The sequence below is a fragment of the Coregonus clupeaformis genome, chromosome 21, assembly GCF_020615455.1.
Source record: "Coregonus clupeaformis isolate EN_2021a chromosome 21, ASM2061545v1, whole genome shotgun sequence".
NCBI classification, from domain to species: domain Eukaryota; kingdom Metazoa; phylum Chordata; class Actinopteri; order Salmoniformes; family Salmonidae; genus Coregonus; species Coregonus clupeaformis.
In genome coordinates, this window is record NC_059212.1 from 2,142,967 (window position 1) to 2,154,421 (window position 11,455).

General features: G+C 39.3%; 1 protein-coding gene across 9 annotated transcripts in view; it reads left to right on the plus strand.

Moving 5' to 3' along the window:
- The window catches only part of amph (amphiphysin), a 117,231-nt gene extending 106,009 nt beyond the window's left edge, over positions 1-11,222 (plus strand). For 6 of the 9 annotated variants that reach the window (XM_045206162.1, XM_045206165.1, XM_045206167.1 and 3 more), the window contains 6 exons: positions 364-417; positions 1,548-1,598; positions 5,118-5,159; positions 8,724-8,915; positions 9,417-9,518; positions 9,952-11,222. In XM_045206162.1, coding sequence (XP_045062097.1) covers positions 364-417; positions 1,548-1,598; positions 5,118-5,159; positions 8,724-8,915; positions 9,417-9,518; positions 9,952-10,056 — 546 coding nt within the window. In that variant the 3' untranslated portion in view covers positions 10,057-11,222. The remainder of the gene's footprint in view (positions 1-363; positions 418-1,547; positions 1,599-5,117; positions 5,160-8,723; positions 8,916-9,416; positions 9,519-9,951) is intronic. The other 3 variants (XM_041841475.2, XM_041841484.1, XM_045206164.1) reach the window with 2 other exon arrangements.
- The last annotated feature ends 233 nt before the right edge of the window (positions 11,223-11,455 follow it).

Below are 11,455 nucleotides of genomic sequence, written 5' to 3' on the forward strand. Positions count from 1 at the left end.
TTGAACAAGAGCATATCCCACTGAATATAATAACCACATTTTAATTAACCAATATATATATATATTTTACCTGGGTTAAGATAGCCTGTACCTTGAAAAACTGGACCAAACATTTCCTTGCCAATGCAATGACTGTATGAAATTATTCCTCAAAGCCTGCATCTCAGTACTTTACGTTCTGCGCTTGCATGAATGCTATACTAACAATATCAGTGAAAAGGAGAACTGCTGTTATGTATGTAATTGATGCTGATTTAAGCTCAATATATTCCATGCAAACAGCCCAAATGCAAACTCAATGCTAAAGGTTGTACTGAAAAAGCTTAGGTAGCTAGTTGCATTAAAACCTCTCTTTGCGCTTAGATCCTCCCTGTTGAAGAGGCTGAAAAAGCATCCCCCAGCGAAGCAGCTCCCCCGGTAACTATAACGTATGCCAAATTTGGCAAAAGGGAAGCTCAAATCATATTTGGCCGAGTGTCTTGTGTGAGGTTGAACCTCAAGTCATATTTTACAATGTTTTGTAGAATCTTATAAGCTTTAAGGTTGAGTCATACAGGACAGAGTGGTATGACATTGAGGTCTGACTCATTCCAAAGGACACAGAGGATGCTATTAAAACAAACCCATAATCCCACAAACCTTGGATTTCATGTGCCATTCAAAATGAGCCTTTATAATGTAGAAATTTTACTCAATATATTGTATTGACATAAATTGTCACTTTCCATCATTAATTAAATGCCTCATCCCGTGGGGCAGGGGAAATAATATTTTTTCCAGACAACAGTATTCACCAGATTCTGGGTTTGTTTGAATAGTACACAGTCTCATATGAGCTTGGCTATATCCCCAAACCACTGTTCCATGTATTCCACCTAAAGCTCCATGCTTTAAAATCCCAGAATCTAACATAAATTGATGGTTATGTCACACAGTTATGCCACATTATGACTCTTTATAGAGCATGATATACAGTTATAGATGATTTGTGAAGCATCTATGTAGTGCTTATGAAGCCTATATGAAGGATTTATGAAGCCTTCATAAGATGCACTTTAAATAGCAGGACCCATGTCCCTATAGCAAAGGAACCAATGCCATGTGAAATTGAAATGAATCATCAGCCATCAGAAGTCTCAACCTTTTGAATCTTGAAATTCCACAAAGTTATAAACTCTCATATACTGTACGTATATGAGTTGAAATATCAAAATGCTATATTGATTTAGAAGAATAGCAAATAGGTCACAGGCGGTTGGTGGCAGCTTAATTGGGGAGGACGGGCTCATAGTAATGGCAGGAACAGAATAAATGTAATGGTATCGAACACATCAAACACGTTTTCCATATGTTTGATACCATTCCAACCATTATTATGAGCCGTCCTCTGTGAAATAGGTGTACACAAAATTAAATGAAACATACCAAATAACTTTAAATAACCAAACTACATCTGGAGAGTCGAGAGAGGCCATCCTTGAGGCTTGAAAATGATTTTTTTCCCCAGATGTTCTTGTGATTGTGAATCAACTCTCTTTTGTACGTAGGAATCCGTTCCGACCCCGGAGGAAATGGAGTCCCCTGTGGAGGAGACTCCGGTAATTATTATCCCAAGATTCCCAACCCCCATTCCCAAAACCCTAATATCCATGATCCAACATTTGCCTTATTCAACACAGTTCAGTAATTGGGACCTGTCCGAAAGTCCATTGATTCGCTTAAGCCGGAAATAGGCTTCAGAAAATAGTAGTGATTGTTGTGGTTATACTTTACTTTCATATTACAAGGTAGATGTTTTAAGAACATAGTAGAAGGACATGAGGCTTTTAAATTTAAAGGCCCACCTCAGGGACATTTTCTGCACTTATTTAGAGTCATTACTGTCCTAGAGCAGAAATTCTCATTTAGGTTCCACCTCGAAGACTGACGCAGGTTGCTAATACATATTCAGGAATTGGGGGTGGGAACGTTGTGGTGATTTCCACATGTAGCAGAGAAATAACGACAAATAGGTCACTGACTGACAGCTGGCAGTTTAACTAGCTAGCATGCTAACCTTAGCCAGCTAATGAAAGTTATGTGAGCACCAGTCAATCATTATTTTCACCTGACTAACAGTATGTTAGTATGCCTAACTATTGAACGGTTTGGAGATTGCTCTTTAGGATTAATGTAATGTTAAAACATTTGCAAACCCTGCACACCCGCGGCACCGGGCCAAGCAAAACTAATTAGCCTAAAACGTTAAGGGTCAAAACCGTTCATCTTGGGGCGATGGGGGGAGTGGGGATCTAAAATGCAATCATATCACACAATTTTACCATTCTGTCGAGGCGTCAGTGTAATGCGGTAGGACGAAGTCAGGCGCAGGACACAGAGCTAATCGAGAAAACGTACTTTACTCGTAGGTAATAGAAAGAACAAACCTCCACGCAGGGAGGAACAAACCCGCTCACTACGACAACCAAAACATGAACAAACACGCACAACACACAGTGTGAGACAGAGGGTTAAATAGGGAAGACATAACTACATGATGGGAAACAGGTGTGACCAATAAAGACAAAACAAGTCGAACATAGAAACATGGATCGGTAGTAGCTAGTACTCCGGTGACGACGAACGCCATAGCCTGCCCGAGCAAGGAGGAGGGGCAGCCTCGGCTGAATTCGTGACACATTCATACTGAACAAAAATATAAACGCAACATGCAACAATTTCAAAGATTTTACTGAGTTACAGTTCATATAAGGAAATCAGTCAATTGAAATAAATTCATTACGCCCTAATCTATTTATTTCACATGACTGGGAATACAGATATGCATCTCTTGGTCACAGATACCTTTTTAAAAAAAAAGGTAGAGGCCTGGATCAGAAAAACAGTCAGTATCGGGTGTGAACACCATTTGCCTCATGCAGCGCGACACATCTCCTTCGCATAGAGTTGATCAGGCTGTTGATTGTGGAATGTTGTCCCACTCCTCTTCAATGGCTGTGTGAAGTTCCTGGATATTGGCGGGAACTGGAACACGCTGTCGTACACGTCAATCCAGAGCATCCCAAACATGCTCAATGGGTGACATGTCTGGTGAGCATGCAGGCCATGGAAGAACTGAGAAATGTTCAGCTTCCAGGAATTGTGTACAGATGCTTGTGACATGGGGCCGTGCATTATCATGTTGAAACATGAGGTGATGGCGGCGGATGAATGGCACGACAATGGGCCTCAGGATCTCATCACAGTATCTCTGTGCATTCAAATTGCCAGAAAAAAAGCCATTGCTTAAAGAAAAAAATAAGCAAACACGTTTGGTGTTCGCCAAAAGCCATGTGGGAGACTCCCCAAACATATGGAAGAAGGTACTCTGGTCAGATGAGACTAAAATTGAGCTTTTTAGCCATCAAGGAAAACGCTATGTCTGGGTGTTGGGCGCAAACCCAACACCTCTCATCACCCCGAGAACACCATCCATGTTTTTCATCGGCAGGGACTGGGAAACTGGTCAGAATTTAAGGAATGATGGATGCCGCTAAATACAGGGAAATTCTTGAGGGAAACCTGTTTCAGTCTTCCAGAGATTTGAGACTGGGACGGAGGTTCACCTTCCAGCAGGACAATGACCCTAAGCATACTGCTAAAGCAACACTCGAGGGGTTTAAGGGGAAACATTTAAATGTCTTGGAATGGCCAAACACATTTTTTTCTAAAAGTTTACTAAGGGTTGGTAACAGGCTGATTGGTCGGCTATTTGAGCCAGTAAAGGGAACTTAACTATGCTTAGGTAGCGGAATGACTTTTGCTTCCCTCCAGGCCTGAGGGCACACACACTCTACTAGGCTTAAATTGAAGATATGGCAAATAGGAGTGGCAATGGATTATAATAATTTGCTGGTAAAAAAGGAGAGGTGCAAAAACATTTTAAAAATATATTTATTTTAATTTGCTCCATGGCAAGGTGGCCAAGTGTGGGGTCATCACTAGTTAACACAGCCACTAAGTCATAAACCTAGTCTTTTTCTACATTTTCTCGTCTTAAAATCGGATTTTAATCCTAACCTTAACCACACAGCTAACCTTAGCCTAACCCTAACCTTAAATTAAGACCAAAAAGCTCATTTTGTTTTCTTGAATTTGTACGGCAATTTTGACTTTGCAGCTGTTTTATCTAGTAGAAACCCAAGTGTAGGCTACAGAGAAAAGGCTCTCAGACGACTTGCGAATAGGAAGAACTTTGCAGCAGGTGTTTCTGATTAATAAATATTGCCATACTGGTAGGTGGTAAGTAACATTTAAATAAAATCCAGCCCTGAAACAAAACATAGGCTGAAATTTACTTTTCATAGGAAAATACACATCTCATGGAAACATGTGGAGTCACACATTCGGATTAGGCACTTCAAGCCCAAATATATCATACCTTAACTAAAACGATGACTTCTTGACTTAAATCGTTGCGCAACATCATGGGTAAGCTCTGGCCATCGTCTTTCAGCTCGAAAAAGTGGATTTCTACTGGTGTGGGTGTTTAACAATTCTGAAAATAAACAAAATGGCTATTGTAGGGCATGAAAGTTGCTCAAAATATATTTAAAAAACAAAGCCAAACGAACAAGGCGACAGTTAATCCACAAAAAAATGTGAATACCACAGCCATGATTGCATCGCAATAAATGTTTCCACTGCTAACTAAAATGTATAAAAAATTGCTATAACAGATGTCGGCCAAAATGTTTTAAGTTGAAACTGCTTCTAAATTGTTCACAATGCTTTTTTTATTGCCCCCCATTCCACGGTAGATGTTACGTAATTGCTTCCCATCTAATTTTGTGAACTGTCATTAATAGTTGCTGAACCACAAACAACTGCTACAATTCTAACTCACATTTCTTGTGAATGCTGCCTTAACACCGCCATGACTAAATCTTTGAAAGTTATCAGTCGTTTTCGTATGTAGGAGGGTGCAACTTTACTGAGCGTTCAGATGGATAACTATATGGTGTAGAACAGACATTGTACTTTGTAATGGAGAACAGGCACTTGTCTTAACTCTTGTTTGAGCCGTAGCCTTATGGTGGTTGGTCTGCATCAATAACATCTCTTTGTCTGAACTGTAGGCACCTGTGGATGCTAAAGGGTCTCCTCAGGAAGACACTCCGGTAACAAACTGACTACTGAAAGTTGCATCCCCATTATCCTCATCGTGGTGATGTATCTGATACCAGAGCTATCACCTAGCATTATTGCTAACACTTTATTTGAATCTGCCTACATAATGTGATCATAATGATGACATACCATGTCGCAGACATGACAATGCTAACGTCGCAAACAGTCATGGCATCTGATTTCCGCTACCTGATCTGTGAGATGTACTGTTATTTAAGTTTGTTAGCTTTTAAGTTTGTTGCACAACAAACGAAATTACCTGTTATATAATGTTGGGTTTAGGTAAAGTGTTACTGAATGATGGAAATGTTGCCTTGTAGCAGCAGCATGGTATCCGGATTGCTGCACAATGCTCAACATTATGTATATATCATCTACAAGCTTGGTATCAGACTTGTCCCCAAAACGGATCTCCTTTATAGGATACTGTTTTCACACATCGAAAAACAAGCTTTTTGCTGTTAATATTTTCTATCAAAAGCCTACTTTCCACATCACTTGACTTGAAACAAACAGTAGCAAGTAGGTTTACAGGTGTGGGTGTTACACCAGTAGCACTAACAAAGACCTAGCCCACTGGGCACACACTGGTTGGATCAACGTTGTTTCCACGTAATTTCAATGAAATTACGTTGAACCAATGTGGAATAGATGTTGAAATGACATCTGTGCCCAGTGGGAGATGATGATTCGGGCAGATATTAGATTACGATGTTTGAAATGCATGTATTTTCCATGGTGTGTTGTTAACCTTGTGTTGTAATTTTCCTTGATCCTGTTGTTGGTTCATACATATATTGTGTTCATCATTTTATAACTTTAACCCTTAAATTCAATATTCAAAGAGCAGTTCTGATACAATTATGTTTTCGGTGTCGTTATAGACGGGTTAGTTGGCAACGTCACGGAAAAGATACAAACGCTTCAATGGGGCAAAAGTCGGTGTTGTTGTGATTCTGGATGGCCAGATAGCTAGCTAGCTAGCAACAATGACAATAAGCTGCCATGTGGGGAATCGTAGGTGGCTTGTTTCAGCTAGTTTTATCTTGTTCTTGATACCATGTCTTGTTTTGAGGTGTCTTGACTGATATCACGTCTATGCTAATATGGCTCAAATTCACTAGCTGCTAACCAACAATAACATTGGAGACTAAATATAGTTTACAAGATGTCAACAATCTAAGCCAACCCTGTCTGTTTTGCCCTATAGTTGCGTACGCGGCGGTTTTGTTGCTAAATAACCAACCCGTCTATGCTGTATATATTTTATGTTCATATATTGTTTTGTATTGAATAGTGCTGTTTTGTCGTATATATTTTGTGTTTATATATTGTGTTGTTTTCTGGTGGTTACACTATCTTTTGCAGTGCTGCTAGTAGGGGAGACCAGGGGCAATTGTAACATGGGCCAATTGTAACACTTTGAATTTCTCCAAACAGAAACAAGATAGTGTGATGAAACTCACTCACAATTTAGGTTCTCTCCCTGCTTGAAATTGTTCAGCCAAATATCTCACTATTTGCTTGTTTTGTGGGCAAATGTTAGTTTTTTAGGGGTGAAAGTAGTATTTTCCACCAGCTGTATATTTTTTTATACTGTCCTGAGCATTAATGTCGAAGAATTCAAACTAGCATTGTTTTCATCACTAGATGTTGGCAAAACATTGACGTGTTACTATTAGTGTCTCTTGCTAGGCACATAATGGCAAATGTTGAAAACAAGAAGTGATTTTAACTTTAAGATGGTATGAATTATACATTAATTATACAAATACTAACTTGAAATAGCCTTGGGGTCCTGTAGAGTGCCAAAGAATTTAAAACAGGTATGATCTGGGCACCATCAGACTATTCAAGATGTTTTGAGCGGAACCGAATGGCCATGCACGAACAGGGTTGTTACTGTAAATATTGGTTACATACCTAAAAATACTTACATTTATTGCAAAATCATTACAAATGTCTATGATATGATCATTCATAAACTTGAGTGTTTTTTAAGTTAAGTTAGTTTATTTGGTTAATTTTTTAGATGTTACATTTGACTCCAGCTACAATTCCCCTGGCACGGGGCAAATGTAATGTCCTGACTTTTCGGATTAAAATCAATATTGTGATCCGACAATATTGTGATCTATAAATGGTATGAATGATTAGGAGACCGATGTACATTTATTTTATCAAAAAATAACTTGCCTAGTTCAAGTGGTCTCTGAGCAATAGAGTAAAAATACCCCAAAACCTCCCAAACTTCTCACATTATGAACTGTAAAATAATGTTTATTTATTTTGGTATTCATTTGTTTTTTTATGTTTCTGGTGTTTATTTTTATTTTTAATGTGTATTCATTTGTGGTGATCGCTTCCATACTGTATTTGTTGAAAATTACATTTCCTATCAAATGCTAAACGCATTTTTGAGTGGGAATCTATTCCCACCTTTATAGATACCTCTTTTCTGAATACCATAGAAAGGAATAATCCCCCATATTTTCAAATGGTATTAGAAAAGAGCAAACTCATTTGTCCTCATGCGCTGAGATGCTCTGACTCGTTGAATAGATAATAATCCCCCATCACACTGACAAATCAGAACATCCGCTGATGACTGGAATACTCCTTGTCGTTAGGGCTGTTGACTTTTTTTGTGGTCATCATCACAGCTGTTGAACTTACCCACCCCTATTTTATCTTATTGTTAGCTGCCTTGGACAGCTCCACTCCCTTTGCATATTATGTTTTTTAAATGTTAATATGTTAGAAAAAATTGGTGCAAAGCATAAATATCTTACCGGTATGTCATTATACAATGAAAAAAAACATAATTGGGGCCCAGAATTTATCTTGGTCAGGTCACCTGATCAGAAAAACTCTTAGCCTTGGACATAACCGTAGGCTTTGTCCCATTACTTAAAAAAACACCTGTCCCTCGTCGCACCTCTCTGATTCAGAGTGGTTAGGTTAAATGCGGAAGACACATTTCAGTTGAATGCATTCAGTTGTACAACTGACTAGGTATCTCCCTTTCCTTTCCTTGATGACCTTTGAGGTTTGGTTGCCACCATGTTGTTTACATAAGGTCATCATGTTTGTGATGAGTGGTCATGAAGGAAAGGAAGCTTTTGTTTAGAACTATTGGGAGGTACTGTAGCCATTGATGTAAACATGGATGGTATTCATGAAAATAGTACCAGTTCTTTTTTTCTGGTGAATAGCCAAATTAATGGTGAATACACTTGTTTTCGGAGAGGTTAGCAGTTGCTTTATAAACAAAATTCAATGATTTGAGGCTATGCTATTTTCCATGCGAGAGAAGATTGCATATACTTTTGCTGTCAAATCATTTTTATTCTATACACGCAAGACACTGAAATGTCAACGTATTAATCCAATGAAACTATTCGGAACTGTAGTGTGAGTATCATTCTATTTATTTATTGAAGAATATGTTAACTGCAGGGAGAGTTTGCTTGTATGCCTACGTTTTAGCGTGCATAAATGTGTGGATATGTGTGTGTTATTGTGTCTCGTTAACGGGTTTCTTTCCTCGCCAGGAGAAGATGCCTATTCCCTCAGTGGTGATTGAGCCAGCCTCCAGCAACGAAGGTGACGATGACCGCGACATCATTGACATCATTTCCCCAACGACCATCAGCGACAACGGAGTGACACCGGACAGTCAGACGGCCAACGACATCACCGCCTCTGACGGCCCACCAGGACTCCCTCCTGGCTTCCTTTACAAGGTTTTCCCTGGTCCACACACACACACACACACACACACACACACACACACACACACACACACACACACTCTCTGTCACCCACTATACTCCTTTTTTGTGTCAGTCTCTCTCTCACTCTTGCTCTCACACACACACACACACACACACACACACACACACACACACACACACAAACACCCACAAGACCTCCCTGATTCACACTATAAGCCTGACCCGAATTGTACTGTGCTGGCTTGGTAGTATATTTTCTTTTCACTTTGTCTTTCCAGCATCGTTCCAGCAACTATGGTGGATTCATAACCAGGCTAGCCCAATACCCAGGCTAGCCCAATACCCAGGCTAGCCCAATACAGCTAGGCTTTGCTAGGTTTGGCCCTATAGTGTGAATCTGGCAACACTCAAAATAGAATAACTGTATTTTGTTGTATACCGTTATCAACACACGTGTATGAACACACACACATGCGCGCTCATGCTGTATTATGAACTCCCATCCTGTAGGTGGAGACCCTGCATGACTTTGAAGCTGCAAACTCAGATGAGCTGGAGCTGAAGAAAGGTGACGTGGTTCTGGTTGTTCCCACGGCTACAGCAGAAGATCAGGTGAGGAAAAACTGTATTAAACCAGTATTACAATTCTAGAAACTCTATATTAACCCTGTACAAATACTGAGCACTTCACATCCATAGAATATCATAAATATGGTATAACATAAAATAGAGTGGCTCTCAGATCATTTGTACGTAAAAAAAAACATACACAGGACTCCAGTACAGAGACCTGATTCCATTTAACAATATGCCAGATGATCCACTTGGTGAAGCCATAACCATATTGCTTACGCCTCATAGATCTGTGAACACTGAAAGGATAGGCTTTTGGGGAAGTAAGAGGACCGAAACAGCTGGGCCCTTGTCTACCTAACACATACACAAATAGAGTAGTTTAGCTTTATGTTAGCAACCAGCCTAGTACACAGGCATATCCATGGCCTATCAAATTCACCCCTTGCCTCTCTTTCTCTATGTTTTCCAGGATGCAGGTTGGCTTACAGGAATCAAGGAAAGTGAATGGTCGCACCTTGGGGCCAGTGCCCACAAAGGACTCTTCCCAGAAAACTTCACACAACGCTTGGAGTAACCATCTGAGCCTGGAGAAAAGAGTTGTGGGGGGAGGTGAAGGGGCCTGTGATCTCCAGACAATGTCTAGCCGATCGTCTGCTGACCCGTCTGTGACCAGACAGACCAAGGCCCTCACTAATAGAGGAAACAACACAAACCAAGTGTGGATAAACACTAGTACCTACTCGAAGCATAACGAAAAATAACATGAGCATGATGCGATAGTATGGTCTAACCTTTTTTTGTTTGTTAACCTTTAAGCAGCGGCGAATTGATGTGTGCTTTGTTGGAAGTGTGGTGACCTCCACATGTAAATCCCTTGACCTCCACATGTAAATCCATATCTGTTTGAAGGATAAACTAAAATGAGAAATTCCTCCTGAAGAAAAAAAAAAAGTTACCTTATCTTCTCTGCACCAAGTGTATTGTATTGATTTTGTTGCTCTGCAGCGGAATTTATCGGAATCTGTAGTGCTATGATCTATCTAACCGTTCTTAAGTGTTACTTTAAGTGTTTTCTTTCTGACATTTCAGCCATAAATGTTATCTTGCATCATTGTTAGTGTTCTCTTGTAGTGTCATGGCTGTATGTGTGTGGCTATGGTGATGATTTTTTTGGCGTACTCTGTGTTGACATTGTTCATTGACAAGACATGCTGTGCTCTTGCCGAAACATAATGGACATTGAAATTCTGAGCATCGGATGGGACGTCCGATGAGTTTCCAGCATGAAAAATTATGTTAGTGATGAAGCTGAGATCCAGGAACTGGCAGATGCAGCTTTCTCAAAGTAAAATAAAAAAAATAACACTAGCTCCCTAACATAAAACGTTAATGTGTATATCCTTATACCTTATATCTGCATATATACAAGAAACCAAGTCAACCAGTGGAAAGACATATGAAGTTATTTATCTGTGAATGAAATGTTATGATAAATTGTATTTATTTAACTTTATATTTTTTAAGTCTAAGATCACTGGGAAGGTGCTGGGAGAGAAATCAGATATGCAATCTATGTAATTGGTTTAAATAGGGTCACAATAGTCCAACTGTTAAGTATAGCAATGAATATGACGTCACTCCTGTGTTCGTACAGTTAGCCCTCACTGTAGAACCTTTTTTTGTGATATACATATCTGTGATTATTTATCTAAAGGTGAATAAAGAATAGTTCATATGCTACAGCGCCTCATTGATTGGAAATTATTTGCAGACCTGGTTCAAATACATGCGTATCTAAGTATTTGTATTTTAAATAATTATTGTCTGGCCAAATCAGCTATTTATATTTGAAGTATTTGAAAGTATTTTTGAAATAATTTCCTATAAGTACTATTTGAATTTTTTTCAAATACTTGTTTCCAAATACCCCTAGGACCAAACAGACCGGGGTACGAGTGCATGGAGTATTTAAA